This window comes from Acinonyx jubatus, chromosome C1 (assembly GCF_027475565.1).
Source record: "Acinonyx jubatus isolate Ajub_Pintada_27869175 chromosome C1, VMU_Ajub_asm_v1.0, whole genome shotgun sequence".
Lineage (NCBI taxonomy): Eukaryota > Metazoa > Chordata > Mammalia > Carnivora > Felidae > Acinonyx > Acinonyx jubatus.
The window spans coordinates 215204398-215231263 of NC_069381.1; the positions used below are offsets into that span (position 1 = coordinate 215204398).

Genomic DNA, 26866 nt, shown 5'->3' on the forward strand with positions numbered 1-26866 from the left:
CGAAATCAATGGAAGTAGGTACCGCAGCTCCGAGCCCCGGACACTCGGGTGCGCAGGCTCCCGGAACAGCCTGGGAAACCCCGCCCCTGGCCGCTACTCTCCAATCAGCAGAGGCGGCGAGTTCACGCCCGCCCCCGGACGCACTCTCGGCCAATGAGCGAGGCCCGGGCGGCTAGTCGCCGAGCCCAGCCCCGGCGGGCGCACGCCGCTGTTCGCGTGTCAGGCTCCAAATAAAGTTCGTCGGGGCTTTGAATTTTTTTTTTAAAGCGCCCGCTGCAGTCGCGGCCGCCGCGGGCGAGAGCGGCCGAGTCCCCGCCCCGCCACTTCCGGTCCCGCCGCCCCGAGCCGGTGCGGCTAAGAGGGGCCGCGTCTCGCCGCTGCCGCAGCTGCTGCCGCCGCCGCCGCCGCCGCCGGCTGGCCGGGCATGGTGTTGGGTGCCGGGCCCGCCTCGCCTGTCTCGGGGTGCCCAGGTGAGGAGCGCGCGGCCCCGCGGCGGGCGAGGGGCGGCCGCGGGCCTCCAGGCGACGCCGGTGCCGCGGGCGGGCTGGCGGGCGGGCGGGCGGCGCCGGGGCCGCCTCAGGCCGCGCGCTCCTCACGGCCGGGGGCCGGGGACGCGGGGCCGGGCGGCCTGGCCGGGAAAGGCCGGGGCGCCGGCCGCCGCCGGGCTCGAGGGGCAGCCCGCAGTGAGCGCCTGCTTGTGCCGGCGCTCGCACGGCCTCGCTCGCGCCCGCCGTCGCCGGGGAGCTGCCGGCCGCATTGTCCAGAAGGCAACGGAGCCCAAGGTCACCAGCCCGCCGTGGCCGGGGGAAGCGGGACCCGGACGCAGGCCGCTCGGCTCCTCCCCGCCTCGGGAGTCAGGCCGGGCCTGGAGAGCGGCGGGGGTGAGGAGCGGGACTCCCGCCTCGCCCTCCTGCCTGCAGCTGCCCCGCGGTGGGGGCGGCCGCGGCTGGGTGGAGGGGTTCGTCCGCACCGAGGGGGGCGCCGAGGGGGAGGGCGTCTTGGAACCATCTGTACCACTGGGTCTCGGATGCCAGACCTGGTTCCGCTGGTGTGTAATCTTGGGTGTGGCCCTCCGCGCCCTGGGCTCAGTTTCCTCATCTGTCACAGGAGGGATCTGGGCCCTGCCCTCTCTGCATTCCCTCCAGCCCCGGAGCGGGGACTGGAGGGATCGGGAGTGGCCGGAGAAGGTTTCCTGGAGGAGATGTCGGAATCTGCTGTCCTGAGGAAGGAGTAGGATTAGGTGGGAAGGGACGGAGGGCACTCCAGACCTGGACAGCACCAGACTGAACAGAAGCTTCCAGAAACGGGCAAGGTGTTGTTGAGGAGCAGGGGTTGGAGGCCAGCTTGCCGGAGGATTTCTGGCTGGGTATGGGGATGAGGGTGAGTGGTGGGGGACAGCAGGGTGGGGGTGTGCGGCTGGAGGACCCCCACCCCGGTTTACTAGTAGGCAGTGCAGGAGGGGGCGGGTTTGCGGATGAAAATAAAGGGTTGGGCTCCCAAGGTCTGTCAGCCAAGCAGGGGGACTCCCCTCCCAGGTGGGGTTTCAGGGCCGGCATTCTGAAGGAGGAGGGGAGTCCGTGGACTTTTTTGTGCCCTGACTTGGGCCACTGTGGTTAGAGAAGTTGGTTGTCCCCTAGTGACCTGCAGTTCTACCTTTTACTCTAAGATTGGGATTTTTCCACAGCAGGAAGGATTGTAAATGACTTCCTCACCCCGTGAGCTGACTGGCCCCTGGTGTCCCTGCACAGGTGGCATGGCCTGACCCTGCGGCCGTAGGCCGCAATGCCGAGTAAACGTTGACCATGAGACTAGTAAATAGCACGCCAGAATCTCTTTTGAACAGTCAGAGCAACTCCCACCCAGAGGAGAAACTTGAATGGGCCAGTTGGGGCTTGTGGCATTTAGAGACCGTGGACCCCACTCGATACGGCTGATCTGTCCCCAAAAGTGCTGCCTTAACGGGGCGGAACTTGCGGCAAAGGGACCGTCCAGTTTTAAGCCAGGTCTTCCGTGGGTGAAGCATATTACAGAAGGCAAAGAGGATTCGGAAGCAACGGCAGGTGTTCAGCAAACTTCTTGACAGTTTGAATAATTCTTTTTGTTCCAGTCTCTTTGTGGAGAATTAACTTAACAGCTATGGAAACGTTCCAAATCAGGCCTTAGGTTCATCCCCGAAGTGGCCTGTGGTAATGATACAGATGGAGAGATAGGTGGTCATTATACACTTGGGTTTCTTAGAATGCTAGGAAAGTAAGTTTAGTCTTCCCTTCGAGGGACAACAAAACACGAGTGTCATTGTCTTTATCCCTTGCAGTCAGTGCCCAGTGTATTTATTAAGGGCCACAAATTTGTCGAAGAAGCCAGGAATCCGACTCCGGGTGGGGTTGAGTTCGGGGCGTATCCTGCCCACTTCGGTGTGGGGTAGTAGGCTTATAAAAGAAGCCGAATCCTCAGGAGCAGTGACACGGAACAGTGTCTTGATGAGAGCCTTTCTTTGTCAACGAGTCTTGCCAGGACCCTCTGAGCGGCTCCTTCGGTGCAGGTCCCAGGGAGCTGGGTGTGGACCAGGCGTGTGCCCTGCCCTGGCACTTGCTCCTCCGGACTCTTTGTTATAACTTTCCTAGGACTAGAACTCTCTTTACGCACGCCGGGCTCTTGTTTTACTGTTGCCGTCTTTGTATTGGCACGGTCAGCTAGAGGGTACAAGCCGAGCAGACTTCGTGAAGGTGCATGTCTTGTCTACAGCAATCCTGACCGTGTAGGACTGATGTGCTCAAGGCTGGGTGTGTGGCGTGGGGCTTGGCTGGGGAGGCAAACACTGTTTTGTGATCCACATCTGCCGAAGGGATTCCCGACCAGATCATGCCAGGTGGGGACTGAGCAAGAGAGCCCAGCTGTAGGTGGTGCTGCAGGCGGGAGCCCCCATGGGTGTTTCTGACTCTGTCCCACTGCCAGGCACCTCCTTGTGAGGTCCCTGAACGGATACCTCCCTGCCCTGGGTAAAGCCGAGAAGATGTGCATTTGGTGGTTATGGTCCAGGCTGCTGTGTAGGTTCACCTGCGGGGATGGTGTGGTCAGGTGGCAATGCAGAAACCAGTGTTGGTATCTTTTCGCGTTTGTGTCAGCTTTATTGAGGTATGATTGAAGTACGTGAAACTGCACGTTTAAAGTATGTAGTTAGATCAGTCTTGACGTACACGTACAGCCCTGAAGCCGTCACCACACTCAAGACCGAAATGTGCTCATCATCTCCAAGAGGGAAACTAACGTTTCTTCCGTGAGTGCTCCTAGCAGCTGAGTGGCCCCACACTAGGCCGTTCCTGGGCCCCCATTGTCACAGGATCCACATCAGTAAAAAAGAGTGGGAATTGGGGGTTGGAGGGAGAAATCCTTTCCAGATTTGAAATGTTAGGAGCTTGTGAACCCTGTGTGTAATAGAACCATCTTTTGAAGCATTTAGACCAATGGTTCTTAAAGGGGCTAGGTGTGTGTTTATGTGTAGGTCACATACAATGCAGAAGATCTTATTCAGTATTTTTTTTTTTTTTTTTTTTTATGGTACAAATAATGGAAAATAAAATCCACCAGTCTTTGGAGAAGGGGGAGGTACACAGAAGATGGTGTGAAAAGCTATGTTAGGAATCTGGGTTAAAAATGGTTACAAATAGGGGCGCCTGAGTGGCTCAGTCGGTTAAGCGTCTGACTTTCGGCTCAGGTCATGATCTCACAGTTCGTGACTTCCATCCCTGCGCTGGGTTCTGGGCTGACAGCTGAGAGCCTGGAGCCCACTTCGGATTCTGTATCTCCCTCTGTCTGTCCCTCCGCTGCTTGCACTCTGTCTCGTATTGTCTCAAAAATAATAAACATTAAAAAAAAAATTTTTTTTTTAATGGTTACAAATACCAATGCGGGGGGGGGGGGGCGGTTCTTATTTTGGCATTCAATAGCTTGGCCTGAAACTAAAAGTTTTGTGTTTGGGTCAAGTTTTTCATTTGGAAGTTTTAGGTAATTTTCTTTTGAAAACAATCAGAGTGGTATTGAAAGGAAATAATATTAAAGTAACAAAGGAAATTATGGAAATATTGGGCTGGTGACCAATTTTTGTGTTTGATCTTTATTGTCCTTCCCAGTGAGCTTTCAGTGGGGGTGCCTGAAACACAGATGAGCTGGAAGCAGCCAGTGAAGAGAATCCAGTTTGGTGCATTAATTATAACTTAATATCCATGTTGATACTGCCTAAAAAATGTAAATAAGACACATCATAAGTAAGTGCAGAGATGGTTCTTAAGGTTCCAGCCACGCCTTTGTTAGAGGAAGAAGGAAAACAAAGCGTTGCGTGGCTCCCTCATCAGGGCTGATGCTCCCCGCAAGTCTGCAGCGGGCCGGACACTGTGGGGCCACACCACAGGTGCACGGGCCGTGCAGCGGGGAAGGGCACACTTAACCGGTGGGTGGTGGTGAACCCACGTGGAACCCGTTGGTGGAGGCTCTGCTCGACCACCAGCTCAGGGGGAGCCCTGTTACCAGTACATCCCAAGGCCTGGTGTCCAGTGAATGTTAAATGCGTGGCTCTTCCTTTTTAAGTTCTTTTTTTTTTTTAAGGTTATGTATTTTGAGAGAGAGAGCAGGGGAGGGGCAGAGAGAGAGGAAGAGAGAATCCCAAGCAGGCTCGGAGCTGTTGGCACAGAGCTTGATTTGGGGCTTGAACTCATAAACCATGAGATCATGACCTGAGCTAAAATCAAGAGTTGGACGCTCAACCAGCTGAGCCGCTTAGGTGCCCCGTGGCTCTCTCTTTAAAATTTTCATTAATGCTTTAAGAAATCAGACTTATACAGGATAGCATAGAGATTTCCCAAACTGATTATGAAGGAATCCAGTCTTAGGAGCGCACCTCACATACTGAGTTTTTCTGTAACGAAGTTCTAGGAAACTGTTAGCCGCCTTATTGTATTGTCTTCGGCTTCCAGTCTTTGTCTAGAGATGTGTCCTTAACCCTGCCCTCGGTCTGTCTTTCAGGGGAAAGGTGGCAGTAATGCTGACGCTTGCGAGCAAACTGAAGCGGGACGACGGTCTCAAAGGGTCCCGGACGTCAGCCACGGCCTCCGACTCCACTCGGAGGGTGTCTGTGAGAGACAGGCTGCTTGTTAAAGGTGATGTCATCCATGTGAGCTGTTTTCTATCCTGTAACAAAATGAAGTCTGACTGGAGGCTCTTCTGGGATGCGATGTGGCCTGTTGCTGAATAGAAATACTTACTTGAAAGTGTTGAAGGATGTGCTTGCTTGTCACTTCCAAGGACTTTGTACTGTGCACACACTGCAGGAACGCCGACGGCAAGAAAGCACGGCGTGTCTCACGCACTCGGGTTGTGCTCTGCAGGGGCTGCCGGCATGCTAGCGGAAGGATGTCGGTGCTGGGGGGCCAGCAGGCCCAGGACTGGTCCCGGTGCCGTCTGTCTGGCTGGTGTGCGTGGGGCCGGGGAGTCCCTTCCTTTCTTGTGCTCAATCACAAGAAGCTCCAGGGTCCCTCTCCCACACCTCGGCACCAGTTTCTGGTCTGTACAGGGGGGGAGTGGGATTCAGTAATCTCTCAGCATCCTTCTGTACTTTATTCAAGTCACAGCCTGAGGAGAGCCTTGTACCAAGTAGTTCTCTTCACAGAGTTAATAACAGTGGCCTGGAACTCTCGTCTTTGGAGAAGGGTTTGTGTAATGTGTAGGAGTGTGCGTGTCTGTGAATATGCCCGTGTTGGTACGGAACTTTTGCGTTCAGTCTTCGAACAGACTTATAGCTGTCAGGTGCAGAGACAGTTTCCGAGGGTCGTGAGACTACAGAAGATGTGGATCCTGAGAAACTTAGCAGAAGTCCATGGGGGTGGGGAAGAAAAAAAAAAGAGGTTAGAGAGGGAGAGAGCCAACGCATAAGAGACTCTTAAAAGCTGATAACAAACTGAGGGTTGATGGGGGGTGGGAGGGAGGGGAGGTCGGGTGATGGGCATTGAGGAGGGCACCTTTTGGGATGAGCACTGGGTGTTGTATGGAAATAAACAGTTTGACAATAAATTACATATAAAAAAAAAAAAAAGAAAGAAATAGTTCCTGCCCTAAAAGCTTAGAATTTGCAGCACTTTTTACTTTATGGCATGTGTTTGCATTTAAGTGTGTAGAGCTAGGAAGCAAAGAAGGGCCACACAGTTAGGACTGCCTGTTTTCACGCTGCAGCAGGCAGACCCCGTGAGGTTACTGGCATTCATAGGTCCTGAAACGGACCTAATGGCAGGAGAGCTGGGATGTGTGAACGCGCTGTTGTCCTTCTCAGAAGCGAATCAGCGCTGCCCTTGGGCGGGAGTGGGGGCCAGGAAGGCGTCAGGTTCAGGGAGTCTTCAGCGGTGCCCTCCTCCTCACTCTTCCCGCCCCTTGCCTTAGCTCGGGTTTATCCGGCCAGATGGATGATGGGGTAACGATGGAGGAAAAAGCATTTTTTACGTTTTGATACTCTACCCATGCCGTCAGATTGAATTCAGAATTTGTGATGGCGCTGCGGGAGTCAGGTGGGATGCGGGACGCGGCTCCTCACCTGATGGGCCTGATAGGACTTGAATCTCTTTCCAAGATGCTGGCTCAAGGGTTCCATCTGCAGAGGAAGCCAGGAGCCACGCAAACCGAGGAAGGGGTTAGCGGTGTTGACGCTGTCCTCAAGTGGAGAGTATTTTAGCGCCTGGGAGTTACAGTGAGGAAGGTCCAGATGTTAGCTGAGGAGGAGCAGGTGGGAAGCCACGAGTAGACTGTGCCGGCTGCTTCACTGTATCCCTTGTCATGGTTCATAACAGCTTTTGTTACACTGGGCACATGGGGCCAGGCCCTCCGTTGGACACTTTATAAGGCACTTGTCATTTACCTTTTGCTAAGCCTTGCCAGGTGGGTGGTTCATTTTGTCGCTGAGGAACTGAGACTCAGAGAGGTTAAAAAACTTGCCCAGATTACAACTGTATTATTGTAGCAGGAGAGCCAGACCCACGTTTTGGGGTGGGGCAGGCGCTGGGGGAGCAGACCCGGCAAGCAAGATCTGAATGAGCAGAAGTGCAGGTCCATTGAAAAGAGCATTCGGGGGGGTGCAAAGGCTCCTGCACACCTTGCACCTGCTCAGGGATTCACCTGCCAGCTCTCAAATGGCTCTAGGACCCAGTGCAGCCCAGAGGGGCCCATTGAGGCCCACAAAGCTGGATTCTGCTCCACCTCCCATGACAGATGTCTTTGACAGGGTTTACAGGGCCCTGCTAAGGTCCTTGACCTTGTGAGACTCATCAGAGAGAGGTGCAGAAAGAACCACCTCATGAGGCCACCTGTTTCCATCCTCCTACGACACTGGTGATGATCAGGTTTCTGGGGTAGTTGTGGGTAGCAGGGCTCAGTAACACCCCTCACGTGGCCTGCCCTCTGTCTGCCCTAGGTGGCTGTTGGCCCAAGCTGGGCTGGCTGAGGGGTGAGCAGTTTGGGCTTGTGGTGGAGGGTGGGTAGAGAGCAGGGGTGGGCCTGACCTGAGACTGGGGGCTGTGAAAAACCAGTGCGTACTAAAGGGTGCTCTGATGGTCCTTGATCGCCTGGTCTGCACCTAGGGCACTCCTTTACTTGGCCGGGTGGGGCAGAGGTTTTCATTCTGCAGGTTTCTGATGGTGGAAGTGGTGTGTGGAGTCCAGGAGTCCGTAGCATTTTGGGGCACTCGGGGGGTGATTAGGGGAGGCCGGGGAGGCCCCCTCTGGGAACTTTGAGAGAAGTCGGGCGTCCGAGTTCAGTAAGACTGTCGTCCTGGGCTGTGACTTGGACTCACGTGAGAATGTTACTCATGAGGATCGTTAGGTTACACAAAAGCGTATTGCGAGTCGGTGCCATGGGCTGGGTTCCTGGGAATGCGGAATTTGTCAGCAGGAGCGTTAGGAAGCAGTGTCGCTGGGACTGATACCTGTGGAGGGAAAGGAAGGAGGCAGGCTTAGGCAGAATAAGAAATGGAGCTTTGGGGAAGGCCCCAGACAGCCCCTGCTTCGGCAGGTGCAGCCTTCGGAGCTGTCCCCAGTCAGACGAGACGGTCAGGTCTTCCTGCTCTGTGTTGATCAGTTGTCCACCGGGGGCTGCCCCGAGAGGGTTGTGGCCTGGAGTCAGGGAGTCTGTGCAGCCCACCCAGTTCTCAGAAGGACTGAGAGCTGAAGGCCATGTGCAGACAGCCATGTATGGTGGGGGGAGGCTGGGTGGGGGTAAATCCTGTCGCCCAGAGGTTGGGATGTGGCTTGGTGCAGATGGCTGTAGGGCGGAGCGGATGGGTGGGAGAGAGCAGAGGTTGGCAGGGCCAGTTGTGGCTGCACAGCTGAGGCTCTTGTTCCTGTTCTTGCCTCTGGGAGGCCGGAGTCCCTCTCCCTGGAAAAACCAAAGCCTGCCTGGGAGCAGCCGGCCAGGGGGGGCCTCTCCTGTGCTGGCACCTTGGTCATACCACCTTTTCATCCGCATCTCATGGGTAACTGTCAGGGACGTCCTCCAGGCTGGAACTGGGGTGATGCTTATAGCAGCAGCAGCAGCAGCCCCTGGAGGCTGCAGAACAATTATTTCCAGGCTAAGACTGGGAGCTGCTGTCTGCCCTGAATCCTAGGACCTGGGGACACTGTGGAGAGCGTGTCAGATCTGTGCAGGTCTGGGCCGAACTGGGGAACCATGGCCAGTGTTTTTAGCCACAGGGCAGGTGGGACTAAGTTCCTGGTGGACCTTTATGGGCCCACTGAGCTAGAGTCTCATCCGACAGAAGCTTAGCCCCTTTTGTACAATGGGATCATATGTGTCTTTGTGTTCTTTCCTTTTTTCACTCAACAAACATTTTAGTCCAGCTGTGTGCCAGCCTGTTAGTGACCCCCGAAGACCCCAAGAGGCTCCAGGCATGCCAGCAGGAACCTTTCACCTCTGTGAGTCCTTGTTCAGTGTGGAGACTTGGACTGAGCTGAGTTCAGGGTCAGTCCTGGAATTAGGGGAACAAGACAGAATGAATGTGTGCACCTTTATCCGTATCAGCCCCCGCACCCCAGGTGGTTTCTGCTTCTGGGGCTGTGCTGTGTGGCTGTCCACGCTCCAGGCCTGGAGCAGAGAGGCCTGGCCACCCACCTGCATGTGTTCCCCAGGGTCTAGGGTGCAGATGTGTCCTCGGGGTGCCACGCGGGGCCTCAGGTGAACTGCTGTGTCCACATGAGCAGTCTGGTCATGGGATGGGATAGGAAGGCCCGATCCAGTGCAGTTCCTGGAAGAGTGGGGGAAAGAGAACCGTTCATTGTTCTCCAGAGCTGCTGTCGCCATGCCAGGCCCTGCCCAGGAGTCTGGGGGTGGGCTCGGGGTTGGGCTTGCCATGTTGGCAGAGTACTCAGCAGAACTACAGTATGTATGTATGTGTTATTTATTTATTTAACGTTTATTTTTGAGTGGGGGGGGGGGGGGAGGGACAGAGAGAGAGGGAGACACAGAATCCGAAGCAGACTCCAGGCTCCGAGCTGTCAGCACAGAGCCCGACGTGGGGCTCGAACTTACAGACCGTGGAGATCGTGACCTGAGCTGAAGTCGGACACTTAACCGACTGAGCTACCCAGGCGCCCCGCTACAGTATGTATTTTAAGAAGTAGAGCAGTGGCCTAGAAGGAGGAGTCCCGCTAACATGGAGCTAAGGCAGCTGGCCCCGAGAATACCATTGAAGCTGCCCAGCAAGGTTGGTGGCCCCACGTGGGTGGGCCCGGTAGCCCAGGGGGGCGGGGAGGGTTGTGGAAGGCGGATGAGGCTTCAAGTTGCCCTTGTCCACTCCTGTTGAGAGTGGGGGTGGTGGGGGCCTTGGGCTCCATTCCCATCGATACCAGTCTCTGCTGCGGCAGCTGTGCTGGTTTTCCGGGTTGCGGCCTGAGTGTGAAAGGGACCGTGGGTGCTCTGGGCCCACACTCCGAAGTGTGCTGCCGAAGGGCCCTAGACGGAGCGGAAGGGCAGAGGTGAGGGTCCGTGGGGTCCTCAGGCCTGGGTGCGGGTGGTGCCGTCTCTGGGAGAGCTGATGCCCTTAGTTCGGGTGTCTCCCAGATAAGGGCACTGCGTGTGGATGCTGAGAGCGCAGAAGGGGTGCTCAGTGCATGAAGACAGGCGGGAAGCTGAGAGAAAGTTCTGGTCAAAGAAATCGCGGAGGTAGTGGTTCAGGCCGAAGGAGGTAATCGAGGCTTCTGGGAGGTAGCTGCATCGCTGACTGGGTGACTGGGTGGGGCGGCCCAGCTGCCTTGCCTGATGGGGCTTGGAGCTGGCGTTTGCCAAGAACCACGTGCGTCTGTGACTGACCTTTTGTCTTAGCTCAAGCTGCCGTAAGCAAATAGTATAGATTGGGTGGTTTCAGCAACACACATTTATTTCTCGTGGCTCAAAGGCTGGGAAGTCCACAATCCAGGCATCAGCGTATTCGGTTCCAGTCAGGACCCCCTTCCTGGCCCGCAGGCACCTGGTGTCTCTTCTTCCAAGGGCACTAATGCCATTGTGAAGGCCCCACCCTCATGACCGCATCTAATTCTGATCGCCTCCTGAAGGGCCCACCTCCTGATGCCATCACATGTGGGGACAGGGTTAGGGCTTCAACATAGGAACTCAGGGGGAACACACTTCCACAGCACCTTGGGAATGCATTGGTCCCTAACTGCGTGAGGAGAAGGGCTTCTCACTCTCGGGACATGCGCACCAGGAGCACCGCCAGCTTTCGGGCAAGTGTGCTTATCCGTTAAGCATTTCCTGAGCGACGTGTGTGTGCCAAGCCCCAGACCGAGTGCTAGGGTTGCAGGGCTGGGTCACACCGTACAGCCCTGCCATGAAGAGTGTGCAGATTTGAATGGCAGGCAGTGTGGAAACAATAAGAGCGCTGTGCTGCAAGCAGCCTGTGGCAGAAAGGGGCGGGTATGTGCCGTGTGAGGGCCACCGCGGTCATGAGGTGGATCTTGTAATCTGATATTTCAGTGCAGGCATGCTTCGAGTGGGCTCTGTGGTTTGCTTTTTAGTTAGAAAGGAGAAGAGTCTAAGTTTTCAGAGGAAGTTGTGCAGCCACAGAATTGTGCAAGATGAAAGGTAGGGCCAGTAAGGTGTAGAGGGGTTAGCGTCTTGGCACAGGCGAGACTTCAGCAGGTTAAAAATAGCTGAGTGTCTTGCTATTTTACAGGTAGGGGTAGTGTCCTGCAGGCAGTGAGGTCATGCAGGGAAGGGCCACCGCTTTGCTAAGAGGCCTCTCGAACGTGTAAAGCAATTCGCTCATTTCTTTGGCCGTAGACTTCTTGTACGTAGATTCTAAGGTATGACTACTGATGTTAATAAATTCTTATTTGCCATCATTTGAAGTGTAGACGAACTGTGTCATTTGTGACAGCTCCATGGGAGTGTGTGGCTTATTTTATCTACTGCACTAGGCTGAGCTAAAATGCTGAGCATCTTGATTGAAATTGTCGTGCTCCCAAGATTGCGCTCCCTGCCTGCGCTTGGACCAAAACCTCGCAGCGGCCCTGACCATGGTGGGGCTCTCCCAGCCCTTGTCCACTCTCCTTGACTGAGTGACACCGAACCTAGAAATGGAAGCATAACGCTCATCTTTGGAGCTGAAATTCTAGACTACAACGTGAAGTTATCAAATCCATCTGTGTAAACATCTGCATGCGAATATCTGAGCATGGCCAAGTAGCCTGTGGCGGTTTCCTGTACCTGGGGAGGGTAAAACATTCAGAGGCCTGGGCCCCACGTACACCTCCTGGTGTAGTGGGTCCGCATAGGGCTAGGAGTGGTAAAAGCTGAGCAGGTACTAGGTTATGGTGACGAATGCACAACTCCAGGTTTTAACTAAAAATTATTGAATCGTACAGTTAGAGTGGGTCTGTTTTCCTGTAAATTGTGCCTCACCAAAGCTGTTGTTTGATAAGTGGGCAGAACAGCAGAAAACTCCCCCAGTGATCTATATGCAGCCAGGCCGGAGGATTCCTGTTCTACAGTAGGGCTTCCTCTGGACACAGGCCTCTGGCCCCAACACCCCATCATGGTGGTGCAGGGGTCCGCTTCTGTTGTTCGGTCACCACCGTGCCCCTGGTCGGTGCCTTGCTGTCCTCCTGCGTCCTGACCTCGCTCTTCCCCAACCCTTGGCACCAGACGGCCGCCTTAGACATTTTGCTTCCGTTTTGTGGCCCCCTCCTCCTCAGATCCTCTGGGCACACTGGACTACCAGAGTTTCACAACTAGACGGGATAGGCTTGCCGGGGAAAGCCAGTTCCGACCTCAGTCTCTCAAGATGAGGGCCCTCAAGGACGGTTTCTTGTAAGTTCTTAGCAACAAGCTAAATGGTAGTGTAATAAAATATGTAAATACAGTTTAAAAACATACATTTTATGTAGGTATTTTATTCTTTTAAATGTTTATTTTGAGAGAGAGAGCTTGCATGTGTGAGCAGGAGAGGGGCAGAGAGAGAGAGAGAGAGAGGGAGAATCCTAAGCAGGCTCTGTGCTCACTAATGTGAGCTCTATCGCATAAACAGTAAGATAATGACCTGAGCCGAAATCCAAGAGTCAGACGCTTAACACCCTTAATCGACTGAGCCACCCAGGCGCCCCCAGGTAACATTTATTTTGAAGTGATTAACATGAATGACTCATTTGTTAAAATGTACACTTTTTTGATAAAACGAATGCCCTGTGTGAGCCGCCAGAGCGGAGTGTGGCCCTGGGAGGGCCTCGGAGGGCCTGGTATTGGTGTCCTCGGAGCGGGTAGCACTTGGGCCTCGGCCCGCCTTTGCTGTTCGAGGTTTTCTTTAGCGAGTGCCCTGGCCCCAGGACAGTGAGAACGGGCCAGTCAGAAAGACGAAACCAAAGTTCACTGTGCTCATTAGAAGAAAATGATAGTGAATGTTCATAGGATTATCCTTACGTTTTATCAAGTGACTGGATTTTAAATGTAAAATGTGCCATGACGCCAGGTGGCCAGGAAAAGAGACTTCCCAGGCCTGCACCTCACCACAGAACCTGTTCCTTTTCCAATCACAGCAAGACGATAATGAGCTGTCACTCCTCTCTCCATGCCCGGCTCCGCTGAAGAGATCTGCTCCTTTTCTCAGGAGTGAGGACACTCTCCCCGGTTAGGGCACTGGACAGAACACTGTAGAACCACGTGAGCACCTTTCCGCTCCCTCACTCCACCCATCTCTGCCCCACTCCACTTTTCTGAATGCCCATTCCAGATACCTGGAGCCCAGAGTGGACACATTTAGCGGGCCGCCTGTCTGTACCCAGATTCTCAAGTAGCTGATACTAAAGGCCTGTGGGCCTCCAGCCCTCAGCCTCAGGGTGGACCCGTCTGCCTGCCCGTCTTCCCGCTGACGCGCTCCGTGTTCAGCTTCCCAAGGTCATGGCGCCCCCGTCCCTTCCCTGCCCACCGTTCCACACTTCACTTGAACGAATTGTCCTACCCACTGCTTCTGTGTTTTGGCCCCCCCATTTACTTCTTAGTTTTTTGGAATCTGGTTTCCATCTTGCCACCTGCCTTCCTGCCGTTTTGAGGACCCTCAGCGGGGTCCGATCCGCATCCGGTGGCTTCGACCGGGGCCTCATTTCCCTGGGACCAGTCTGTCTCTTGAATCACTTACGTTCCCCACGTGTCTCCTCGTTTTTCTCCTGTTTGTCCTGAGTGACTCTGTGCTCTCTGCCGAGCTTCATTCTTTTTGCCAGCCTCCCCTGTCAGTCTCATGAGGTCCAGGTGGCGTCACCACGGGGTCTCTTTGGCCCTGGCTGTGCGCCCGGATTGCAGCTTCTTCCTCCCAGGACTTCCCCAGCAGCTCAGCTCTCGGTGCCATCTCGGACCACCCCCCCCCCACCCCCCCCCGCCCCACACAGCGGGCAGACCCTGTGCTCTCAGGCTCTCTGACTGTCCCTGCCTTTGCTAGGCCCTGGCCGCCTCGTGTCATAGGTCACCAGACCTCCACTTTGCCCTTTCTGAAGTTGTCCTCTTGAGGAAAGTTTGGAAACTTGGTAGAAATGACCCTCTGCTCCCTATTTCTGCAGATTCAAGTTGAGAACTCCAGGCTGTGTGCAGAGCCCTCCTGGTTTCTCATTGCTCTGCCGTTTTGTGCCCGTCGCTCTGGCTGCCCTGCGCACCTTCTCCTTCCTGTGCTAGTCTGTGCTCCATGCTCTTGCCCGTCACTAACTTACCTCCTTGGCAAACCTTTTCGTTCCTCTTCTGCTGGACTTAATTCTACTTATTCTTGAAAGCCTGGCCCATAGACCTCCTTCCTCTAGTCTCCACAGTGGGTGGGGGGCCTCTGTGCCCCCAGGACCCCAGAGCACGTTGTTGTGTCTGAGGCACCGATGACTTGCCTGCCTGCTTCTTTCCGGGTATCCCCAGAGCTCCGCTCTTAGCATTCGGAGTGGGGTGTCTGCAGCTTTGTCCCAGCAGAGGGGCGCCGGGCTTCACTGCGGCACCGAGCCCCGCTCCTTGGGCAGTCGCAAGATGTTAACAGATAGCAGACCCTGGCAGGAGGCAGAGTTTTCTCTCGCTGGAAAAGTTGCAGCACACACGGGGCAAGCCTGCATGGGAAGACAGGTCTGAAAGAACCAGAAGAGACACAGGTGCGTATATAAATCACGTTCCAAGGGCAGCAGTTCCTGTGTGTGGGGGAACAAGACTTTCAAAAAGACTCCAGTGACCGTTTACCTATGGGGGATTTCTATGTGAATTTTAAAGTATTTTCATATATACCAAGTACGTTTTCAAGGGCCTGTGACCGTATCTGCCGGCATCCCGCAAGTCCCTTTGTGTATTTGAAAGCGATTCCACGGCTTGAAGTCTTAAACAGTAGACCAAGTGTAGATTTCAGTTACTTCGGTCTGTTTTGTTCCGCGGCGTTCCGGAAGAAGTTGCCAGGTTAGAGCAGGGATGTTCTGTGCAGAGTTGATGGATATTAACGACGGTCTCTTTGTTTCCACAGAGGTTGCAGAGCTTGAGGCTAATTTACCGTGTAAGTACAGCGTCCACATTCAGACCGGAAATGCTGCAGGGTAACTGCACGGAGAAGCTTTTTACGTTGCAATAATCTTGCAGAGCCCAGAGCCTGGTTTTGTGTGTTAGGAATAAGTTTTAATTTTGTGCAAACAGGTGGAAGTTTTTCAGGGCTCTGATAAGAGCGAGGTATTTACCATCTTTCTGAGAGCAGCACAGCAGTGCTGTCTCTCTCCTTGTTATGGCAGAGGTGCTTTGGCTAGGTTTTGTGTCTCTTCCACAGCATTCTGTCCCACATCGTCTTTTTGTCCTTTTTTTTGAGAGAGTGCACGTGCATGAGCTGGGGAGGGGCAGAGAGAGAGGGAGAGAGAGACACGGGGCTCGATCTCACGAACCGTCAGATCATGACCTGAGCCGAAATCAAGAGTTGGATGTTCAACCGAATGAGCCACCCAGGCGCCCCTGTCCCACGTCCTCTTTGAGTGAAAAGATATAAATCGATGACAGACAGTCCTATTTTTGTGAGTGACGGCACCACTTTTTTGGTCCACAAAGTGCTTGCTTGTAATTTATCTCTGTGCATGGGCTGGGGTGGCCATGTACCCCCATGTCACCAGCTGTCTTCACCGTGCTCAGTCCTTCCTGCCCAGGCACAGAGACCCACGGTGTGGTCTTCACCTGTGAGCAGGCTCACTCCCCAGGCAGCTCATTTGTGTGATATGTCAAAGGTGCGGTTTTTTCCGGTTACTAATCCCTTCCCAAACTTAGCATATTGTGTAAGACCACTAAAGCCGAAAGCTTTGACCATTTTAGTATTTTTTTGAATTAGGACTTTTTATCATCACACTTGGTTAAAAACAGTTCTGGGGCGCCTGGATGGCTCAGTCGGTTAAGTGTCCGACTTCGGCTCAGGTCGTGATCTCACGGTCCGTGGGTTCGAGCCCCGTGTCGGGCTCTGTGCTGACAGCTCAGAGCCTGGAGCCTGTTTCAGATTCTGTGTCTCCCTCTTTCTCTGACCCTCCCCTGTTCATGCTCTGTCTCTGTCTCAAAAATAAATAAATGTTAAAAAAAAAAAAAAAAAGAAAACAAAAACAGTTCTGAGGTTGAGGATGTTTGTCAGTGTAGGCGAAATATTTTGTACGTTGGTCTCCTGGTCTGGGCGAATGCTCGAGAGAACTTGGTATCTGGCCCACCTGACACAGGTCAGAGAGGGTCCGTTCCCGCCACCAACTAAAGTTAGAAGTACGGTGGTGGGTGCGCCTGAAGTGGTTGCAGAATCATTTGTAAGGGTAAGTACACACAGTTTCCTGAAAAATTCTTTTTAATGTATGGTATTTACATATGAGTGTGGTGGGTTGTGATATAAAATAGGCTTCTTAGTGGGGGTCTCAGTCAAAAATGTCTTAAAGATCCCTGAATTAGGGGCGCCTGGGTGGCTCAGTCGGTTAAGCACCCGACTTCGGCTCAGGTTAGATCAAGCCCCAAGTCGAGCTCTGTGCTGACAGCTGGGAGCGTGGAGCCTGCTTCGGATTCTGTGTCTCCCTCTCTCTCTGCCCTCCCCTGCTCACACCTTGTCTCTCTCTCTCTTTTAAAAATAAACAAACATTAAAAAAAAAAAAAAAGAATCCCTGAATTGCTTGACCTCAAAGTTTTCTTCTAGTCAGAACTGGAAGGAAGTGTCTTGGGGTTCTCTTAAAGGGTTTGTGTATATACACATGCATATGTTTAATCAAAGACCATAAGAAGTTACCGCTTACACATGGTTCATTTTGTCCTTAAGTAAGACTCTGACAGAGATTGTTGGGTTTTAGCCCGTAGAGAAGGATAGCTTCAGCTTTATCTAAAATTTTGGTTTAAAAACAAACTGGCTCAGTCGGTAGAGCATGTGACTCTTGAGGTCAGGGTCGTGAGTTCAAGCCCCACGTTGGGCCTGGAACTTACTTTAAAAAAATTATAAAAACTGTGTAATTGGCTCTCAAGCCAGAATTTTAATTACTACCTTAGGTCTGAAAAAGGTCTCTTGCTAGCCTTGATGGCCCAGGTATCAGATAAAAAAAAGTATGTGCTATCTGCCTCTTTTCTCACTTTCTCCCTTCCCTCTGCCCCGTCAGAGTCAGGGAAGTCTAAGTTCGTTTGTACAAGTAAGCCATGCTTTCCAAAAGTACAGATCTCATCACAGGGCAAACAAGGAGCCACCGGAGAATAAATCCTTAGTATCTCTCTAAAGTGTTAACGAAGGAAAAGGAAATAACTTGCCATGTGAGAGTGCTGCTTGTACGCATCGCATTGAGAACTAGTTTGGAGCTCTGTGCAGGCAAGTTTATAGAGGTCTCTCTGTTGGCGAAACCACACGTTCCCTCTCACGTAGATAGAAGCATGAACGTGCTAGCCTGTGCCTGCAGGCAGAGGAAAGGCTAGGGTCCCGGGTTTTCATACAGCCCTTGCATTGAACTAAAACGAAAACCTGACTTTTCACTTTTTGTGGTCGTTGTTAGGCTTTTTTTGAGTTTTAAGATGTTTGGTTCTTTTGGTAGTTTTATTGTTTTTTAATCTACCTGGTAACTTATTTATTATTGGTGGGCCAATTTGTTCTAGAAGGATGGATTTCTACATCTATACCTTTACCAAAATGAAGGAGAATGCCAAGTATTAAAAACAAATGAATGATGCCAACTTCAGCTGATCCGTGAACATTTTCTAAGCCCTTGTACATTTTTGTTACATACATCTCACTGGAAAGATAGCATTTATCATTTCAAGTTAAGATTAGGAAGAATGGGGTGCCTGGGGTGGTTCAGTCCGTTGGGCGTCTGACATCAGCTCATAGTTTGTAGGTTCGAGCCCCACGTCAGGCTCTGTGCTGACAGCTCAGAGCCTGGAGTCTGCTTCGGATTCTGTGTCTCTCTCTCAGTCTGCCCCTCCCCCACTCATGCTAGCTCTCTCTCTCTCTCTCTCTCTCTCTTTCTCTCAAAAATGAATAAACATTAAAAAATTTTTAAAAAGAAAGATTAGGAAGAACGAAGCATATTCCAGTTATTCCATGTGCAGTTCACACGTGTGGTTTGGGCACATGGCTCCCAGTTTCTTTGTTTATAAAATAAGGAATGTGACGGTGTAATCTCTAAGACCCCTTCTTGCTCTTGTAGACTAAGTTACCTTTCACTCTACAATGATTTTCTCAGAGATTGATAAAGGAAGAAACCCTGCTAACAGTTTTGTATGGCTTTTACGTATCACACCAGCCTGTTTCCGAAGTCATGAGGTGAGGTGTGGTATGAGGAGAAGAGCCATGAACTAGTCTTTAATTTGGGAACTAAACCTTTTGTTGATAACCTGTGTGATTCTGGGCTGGTTGCCGAGCCTCTCTGGACCTTTGTATCATCCCATGCTTGAGGATATTGGACGAGATGATCTCTAAGGGCCATTTCCAAGTCAAAATTGAAGTTGTCCTGTTTTCGGTGAAATTTCATACCATTATAAAACCAGGCAAAACGTTTGCAGTGAGACTTGTAAGAAATAAAGTCAGCTGGCGATCCAAGGAGTTCAGTGTAGTATTTTCTGAGTTTATAGACAGTTTCTGCATATTCCTTCCCAGTATAGTGGGTGTTTATTCCTTGTGTACTTACTGTTCTTCTATACCCTTTGTTTGAAGGAACAGATGTAGGATGTGGCCAACTTCTATCTGCACCACTAGCCATTCCCTCTTCTCCTATGGGAACTCCTTGTCCCGGTTGACCAGACCCCCTTCCAGTGTGGCACAGGGGGCATAGGGCACTGCCATCTGAGCAGAGCATCCCTTCATCCACAAAGCAAGCTGAGCTACTACTTGGGTTGTGAAACTTTTTTTTTTTTAATGCCAGGTAAACTAGGTGCTAGCTAACCTCATGGACGCCTTTTTTTTTTTTTTTTTTTTTTGTAAATGTTTATTTTTGAGAGAGGGAGAGACAGAATGAGGAGGGGAAGGACAGACAGAGAGAGGGAGACACAGAATCTGAACCAGGTTCCAGGCTCCAAGTTGTCAGCACAGAGCCCAACGCGGGGCTTGAACTCACAAATTGTGAGATCATAACCTGAGCCAAAGTCGGATGCTTAACGGGCTGAGCCAGCCACCCAGGTGCCCCTCAAGGACACCTTTTGAGCTTCCATTTCCTGTGATGGGTCTGAATAAGTGTGGTGGTTGTTGAACAGCCCAGAAGTTTGGCCTGCGTTTTTCTGGTTTTGCCATGTTTAGTTAGCCTTACCCACACGTATTAATCTCCTTGAAGTGTGGTGTTCTCTTTTCAAACTAAAGTAGCATTATTCTTAAAGTTAATGGAAAGATCTCAGTTTTCAGTGATCATTAAAAGATTGAAAGCAGCCATCTCAGTTTGGAATTAAAGAGGGCGGGACTGTGAGGAGGGACACCCATGGCAAAGCCACCGGCTTGCAGTGTTAGCAATAGTGGCACAGTTAGTGACACGCCAAGAGCGAGGAGGGGTCTACAGACGCCTCCAGCACCTTCAACGCCACGCGTGTTTCAAGGTCAGCCTCTGTAGGGCTGCCGCCGGCTGTCAGACCTTCCTGATGTGCTGTTTCTTTTGCAGGTACGTGTAAAGTGCATTTTCCTGATCCAAACAAGCTCCACTGCTTTCAGCTAACTGTAACCCCAGGTAATGTTCTTCCACACTTAAGTGTCACAGTGATTTTCAAACAGCAGAGTTTCAAGGCTGCCCAGATCTATGATATTTGGCTTGATTTGTCCTCTGACTTTTTGAAAGTTAAGACAGTAATGACTTCATGCCGCACGAAGAGAAGATACGTGCCTTGTAGTCAAATAAAGCAGGATAAAGGGAGTCTGTGGCATTCAGTGGGAACTCCAGAAGTGAAGTACAGACTGACGGCCGGAGCGCAGGCCACAGAGGCAGTTGGTGCACTGTGAAGACTGTGAGCTTTGAAATCCTGATTGGCGCTCCTGTCTCGTGGCTGTGTGATCAGGGTTCGGGTTGCTTAATCACCTCTCTGCCCCAGCCTGCCCAGCTAGAAAGTGAGCATCAAGGAGGACTTCTCTCATGGGACAGTTACGAGGGTTAAATGGAAATAGACAGTGGGCGTGAAGCGTTCCAGCCCAGGGTCTGGCTCAGGGGAGGGAGCAGATTACCAGCTGTCTGTGTTAGGGCTGATAAGAGTCTAAGCTTCAGGTGCTCCAGGATGGTAACGTACTCCTCCTTGGTCAGACTGCGCAATAAGAAGGAGGACTCTTTGTTTCCTCATTGCCGTGTGGCTCTAAGCATCGCAGATTCCAACCCAGCACAGCCCACCAGTGCTGACGTCGGGCAGCGGGTGCTGTGCTGTGACCAGTCGGTGCTCCTGCGGGGTGGGTGGGGAAGGGAGCGTTGTGGAGGAAATGGAAGGTGTTCTTTTATTTAGGGGATGGAAAGGGAGTGAGAAACTGAGAATGATGCGTCACTAGCCAATTAGAAAGTCGAAGAAAATACAGAATTTCAGTGGGCGATAATGACCCTACAAATAAGACCTGGCAGTTATCTCCCTGCAGGTAGGATGGATTATTTTCTGTTGAAGATGTTTTATAATAACGGGAAACCTCATTTTCAAAACGTGCTTGAAAACTTAAAAATTCGTTGAATCCCTTTGGTGGTTCTATAAACATCGCTGGACATGGACGTAAACTCTTATCTGATACCATTTCCTCTAAGACAGCACTAGGGGTGATAACCCGAGCACAGGCTTCTACATGCCTGACATTGAGAGATAACCGGAGCTCAGGACTTGAAACTAGGAAACGATGACAATTATAACCACTCTGGCTGCCTTCATAAAGCACATACTGCACATTGTGCTGTTTTTAGCAAGGGCTGTTGACTCAAGGTCACCATTCCGGAAGTCATTTTCTATCATTGTTAAGTAATGCAGTGTTTTCAGAAATTCTTCTGGGGATGAAGATTGGTTCTGTGTACTGAGTAGTCTCAGACGTGTGTTTGTCATAAAAACGTTTTCTTGCCTCTGCCTTTGTCGGGCATTTTCAGCGGTTGGCAGGCATCTGTGCTCTGCGCACCACCGAGGCGTGGGCTCTGTGGTCCTCCCCGGCCGCTCAGAGACCTTTGTTGAGTTTGTCGGGCTTGTCATCATCTGACACGAGTGGGTTTGTGTCAAGTCCAGCCTCTGAATAAGAGTTTCTCTTTTTTTCTTTGTCTTTTTTTAACTGCATTTTTTTAATGGAATCACATGGATGTTATGATTATCGAGATTGTGTACGTGACACTGTCTTTGATGTTCTTACTGTTCTCAGAAGTGGAGCACAGTTAATAGTTGTTACGGTTTGGTCTTCACCTTTCCATCAGATTCAAGAGTAACTTGTGTTTTGATGCCTGTAACTGCTTAGTACCTTAGCATTTATATTTTTATTTTTTATTTTTTTAATTTTTTTTAACGTTTATTTATTTCTGAGACACAGAGAGACAGAGCATGAACGGGGGAGGGTCAGAGAGAGGGAGACACAGAATCTGAAACAGGCTCCAGGCTCTGAGCTGTCAGCACAGAGCCCGACGCAGGGCTCGAACTCACGGACCGCGAGATCGTGACCTGAGCCGAAGTCGGCCGCTTCACTGACGGAGCCCCCCAGGCGCCCCAGTACCTTAGCATTTATATTTGTCATAAGTGTACATCAGGGACACGATTATCGCACTGAGCTGTGTGCTCAGCATGCCCTTCAGATGCTGTCTGTGTGCCCTTATTTTGTGGTGTCAGTGAGTCCGAAAGCTGCCGTGGTTCCTGCCCTTTGTTATTAAGAAACATGGCAGAGATCTGTCAGCCCTAAAAATTTGTCTAACATCATGGTTTTAAAACGATTTCTTGGAGTCATGCTCCTCTTAGTATTGGGAAGCAATTGTATAAGTATGCCTGAGTGAGAAAGTTTTAACCGTGTTTGAAGCACATGGTCTTGAACTCGCCTCATTGGCAGCCAGCAGTCTGAAAACGCAATAAGGCAGAAAGTCTGGATGTTTGGGTGGTCAGCGGGGGAGAACTGTGTCTGCGTGTGAAGCTCAAAGCTCTCTTTTCTCCGGCTCCTGGCAAGAAAGTTCTGTTCATACTAGGTAACATGTTCGTAGTTTTTTCGAACATCCCTCGTGCTTGGGAGTAAATGTACTCTCCTGAGGAAAGACGGAAACGTATTTTGGTGATAGAGGAAAACTGAATTTAAGGGGGAGAAAGGTGTCCGTCAACTCACAAAATAAGAAAAAACGCTAGTAAGTGAAATGAGACGAAACAAAGCAAACGCTAAAGACTTGCCGAAATGCCCCCTGGAGTCTTCTGTGAAGTTGGAGGCACAGTTTGAAAAACTGGGTCAGGTCGTAGTTGCCCCACTGACTTGCACGGGTCCCCTCGGCCTGCCTGCTCCACTGTGACCTGGAGCTTTTAGGCAGAGGGGAACGTGGACTTAAATAACAATTTTTTTAAGTTCAGTTTTTACTTTTTTTTTTTTTAAGTTTATTTATTGATTTTGAGAGAGAGAGCTCGGGAGGGACAGAGACAGAGAGAGAGAGAACCCAAAGCAGGCTTCATTTTCAGCGCAGAACCCGATGTGGGGCTCGAACTCACGAACTATGGGATCATGACCTGAGCCAAAACCAAGAGTCAGACACTTAAACTAACTGACTGAGCCACCCAGGCGCCCCGGTTTTTACTTCATAAAGAAATTTTACTGAGGTATAAAATGACGAACAATAAAATGTACTAATTTGGACTGTTCAGCTTTACTAAGTTTTGAAAAAATGTATATACCTGTATAACCACAAGCCCAGTAAAGATACTTCTAGTATTTCCAAAATTCTCTTCTGCCTCTGCGGTCAACTCCTTGCCCCTGGCTACCCATCCAAAGTTCCTTTCTGATTTCTGTTACCGTAAATGACTTTTGCCAGTTCTTGAATTTCATATAAATGGAATCTTACATGTGTACTCAACTTTTTAAGAATTTATTTTCTGAAGGAGTTGTACTGCTATATACTGACCAGCAATGACTGAGAAGTTCCAGTTGTTCTACATACTTATCAGTATTTGAGTATGAATAGTATCTCACTGTGGTTTTAATTTGCATTTCCCCAGTGCTGGGATTTTGATTGAGATGGATCAGTTTTGCACGCAATGGCATCCTAGCAGTGTTGAGTCTTCCCGAGCTTGAGCAGAGTCGTGTAAATCTGCTTTACTTTCTCTCAGCAGTATTTGGTAGTTTTCAGTGTATAGGCCTTGCAAATACTTTGTTAAATATAATACCAAGTATTTCATGTTTTTTAAGCTGTTATAAGTGGAATTTTTTAAACTTTTTTTTTTAAATATAATACCAAGTATTTCATGTTTTTTAAGCTTTTGTAAATGGTATTTTTAAAATTTCCATTTTACTTGTTACTAATTATATGAAAATACAATTGATTTTTTAACATGTTGATCCTGTGTCCTATTATCTTGCTAAATTCACCTATTAAATTCCTGTAGCTTCTTAATATATTCTTAGGATTTTTACACCCATGATCATTGCATCTGTGAGAAGGACGTTTTTACTTCTCTTTTTACGAGTGTGTATGCCTTCAATTTCTTTTTCTTATTGCACTGGCTGTAACCTCCAGTACAGTGTTGAAAGAGGTAGTGAGAGCATATGTCTTTGCCCTGTTCCTGATCCTAAGGGAAAGTGCTCATTATTCATTGAATATGATTTTATCTGTCCTTTATCAGGTTAAAGAGCTCCCTTTTTTTCCTGTCTGCTGAGAGTTTTTATCATGTGTGTTGAATTCTTTCTAATGCTTTTTCTGCATCATTTGAGATGATCATATGATTTTTTTCCTTTATTTTGTAAATATAGTAAATTCCACTTACTGATTTTTGAATGTTAAACCAACATTATATTCCTGTGGTAAATGCCACTTGGTCGTTGTATGTTATCTGTTTTTTGTTTGTTTTTTACATTGCTGGATGAAATTTGTTAATATTTTGATACAGAATTTTATGTCAATATTCATAAGGAATGTTGGTTTGTAGTTTTCTTTTGTGATTTTTTTTTTTTATTTTTTATTTTTTGTCTGGTTTTGGCATCAGCAATGCTAGCCTAGTAGAATAACTGAAGAAGTGTTCCCTCTTGTTTTCTGAGAGCTTGCATAGGATTGGTATTATTTATTCCTTAAATATTTGACAGAATTCCACATTTAAGTAGTCTGGACTTAGAGTTTTCTTTCTGGAAAGTTTTTACTTATGAATTCAAAAATAGACACAGGGTTATTCATCTACTGTGTTTCTTAAGTCAGCTTTAGTGATTTTTTTCCTTCTAAGGAATTTGTCTCTTTCACCTAAAGAATTATTGATCTAAAAGTTGTTCAGAATATTCTCTTACTCTACTGTTGTATGTAAGATCTGTATTGATGTCCCCTTTTTCATTCCTGATATTGGTAATTTCGGTCTTCTTTTTTTTTTTTCCTTGATCATGTTAGCTTGAGGTTTATCCAGTTGATCTTTGCAAAGAACTCATTTTTGTTTTTCTCAGTTGTTTGTCCGTTTCATTGATTTCTGCTCTTATCTTTATTATTTCCTTCCTTTTATAGTGAGTTTAATTTGCTTTTCTTTTTCTGCCTAAGGTGGAAACTTAGATCGTTGATTAAAAAAATTTTTTACGCAATATTGGTTGAGGTGTAGGTTACATTCTTAACCTAATATTTTTGAGTGTCAGCCATGTTGTTTTTAATCAGTATTGTATCTTTTTTTGATGAGTTGTATTTTATCCTGTGAGTGTATACCAGTTTATCTGTTCACCAGTTGATAAGCCTTTGTGTCGTTTCCACTTCGGACCTATTATGCGTGAAGCTGCTGTCAAACCTTCTCATGTAGGTCTTTGCCAGCATGTTTTTATTCCCCCTGGTGACGGAATTACTGGGTTATGTGCTCAGAGTAAATTTACTTTATTAGACACTGCTATCTTGTTTTCCAAAGTGTAAGTCCTGTTTTTCAGTCCTGCTAGCAGTGAATGAGAATTCCGGTTCCCTCACAGTCTTGCGGACATCTTGGCAGTCTTTTCAATTTCAGCCATTATCGTGGGTGTGTGTCTCCTTGTGACCTTTATTTGCATCTCTTCCTGTGTTTGTTGGCTGTTTGTGTATCTTCTTTGTTGAAGTGTCTACTCAAATATTTTTCCCATTTATAAATTGGGTTGCTTGTCCTATTATCGAGTTGTAAGGTTTATCTAACTGGATATAAGTTCTTTATTAAATACGTGGGGGGTTTTAACATAATAACATTTTTTTTATTAGTGTTACATATATGTAAATTCTGATTAGGGAATTCTATAGCTGCATTGTAAATCTTGTGTATTACTGTGTATGTTCACCTAAATTTGTTTCTAAATGTATTAATTGTTAGATTCGTGTTTACTTAATTTGAACATTTAATTTATAAAAACACCCTAATTGGTACATGACAATAAAAGTGTAGCTTACATTAAGTCATAAAATTTTAACTGATATATCTGTTAGCCGTATTAATGTCTGGTTAGTGGTGCATTCTTAGCTTTGTTTCAGAACTTTGGACTTAGAAAAGTTTCTAAATGTGAAATAAAGTAAGATCCCAATTTCTGAAAAAAGAAATATGTTTGGTTAGCCTGAAAGATGGGTTTGTTTCCACTCGTGAACATTTTGGAACATTTCAGCAATCACGGAGATTTAAACACATATGGACGTAGAGCACAGCACGGATGCAGGCCTTGGCCTGACCCGCTCTGCAGTCTTACAGAACTTCAGGTGGTGGTCACAGCTACTATGTCAAGGTTTCAGACCCGGAGCATGTACTCCCTGGTTCTTTCTAGTTTGATTTGTAATTTTAATATGGAGATAACCATTAGGAGGGGCAGATTGGAAGAGGAACAGACTTTTTCCTGGCGAAGTCTTTTCTTTCCAGTAACCCTAGAAATACAGGTGGCAGTTCTTCCCTTTACATGTAAGAGAAATGTGATGGGCGCTCTTAAGACTGTCAGTTTTCTGTCCTGGCGTCAGCTAATCTTTGTTAGGAGAACATTCGCTGCTCTTTTCTTGGCTCCTTCCAAGAGCTCTGTTGACATGATGCTTCCTTGCGTACCATCACACTGAGTAAGGGACTTGTCTGATAAAACTCTGTTCTTAGAGTAGCTTATGCCCCCTGCCTTTCACATGACTCCGAGGCACATTTCCTTCCTGGGACGCTCAAGTTTGCTGGAGTGACTGTGAAGTTAAATATCTGATTTCCCGTTTTTAAAACTGCTCATTACCATGCTTAAAACCTATTCTGATGGTCAGTAGTAAAAACATATATAATGTGTATAAAGCTGTTTAGGTGCTGAACTTTTTGGCATTGTAAAAATTGCTGGCACACTTGGTTTCCTGACCCACCGCTTAGTGCCTTTTATGTGGCATAGGTTTTTTCTTTATCTTTTGCAGAAATCATGTTTAGTGAGGTCTAATTGACGGACAGTTCACTGTTCTGGGGTGTTCCCTGCATTTGGACGGTGTGTCACCATCAGTATAATCGAGATAGAGAATGTTTCCGTCACCTCAAAAAGGTCCCCCAGCCTCTGGCGGTCATTGTTCCTGTCGTTGTGCCTTTTCCAGAATGCCATGTAAATGGACCAAAACAGCATGGAGCATTTTGTCTGTGGGTGTTCTCATTTAGCACAGTGCTTTCGAAATGCATCCATTTGGTTGTGTGTATTATCATTTCCACTGGCCATCACTGAATTTGAAGATGGGGCAAGAGCCACCAGAAAGGAACGCAGCAGCCCTGCCCGCTGTCTGATCGTAGCCGCACGCTGCCTGTTTTGGACTTCTGATCTACCGAAGATAGTAAATTTGTGTTG

At 49.2% G+C, this 26866-nt stretch overlaps 1 protein-coding gene across 7 annotated transcripts in view; it reads left to right on the plus strand.

Moving 5' to 3' along the window:
- The first annotated feature begins 298 nt into the window (after positions 1 to 298).
- UBE2F (ubiquitin conjugating enzyme E2 F (putative)) overlaps positions 299 to 26866 on the plus strand; it is a 53252-nt gene continuing 26684 nt past the window's right edge. For 3 of the 7 annotated variants that reach the window (XR_003416238.2, XM_027046425.2, XM_053216019.1), the window contains exons 1-4: positions 301 to 470; positions 5020 to 5153; positions 14996 to 15025; positions 19590 to 19655. Coding sequence is in view for 6 of the 7 variants with exons in the window: in XM_027046425.2 (XP_026902226.1) it covers positions 5036 to 5153; positions 14996 to 15025; positions 19590 to 19655 (214 nt within the window). In the remaining variant the exon portion in view is untranslated. Of the gene's footprint in view, positions 471 to 725; positions 882 to 5019; positions 5154 to 14995; positions 15026 to 19589; positions 19656 to 26866 lie in introns of those variants that run through there. The other 4 variants (XM_053216020.1, XM_053216018.1, XM_027046432.2 and 1 more) reach the window with 4 other exon arrangements.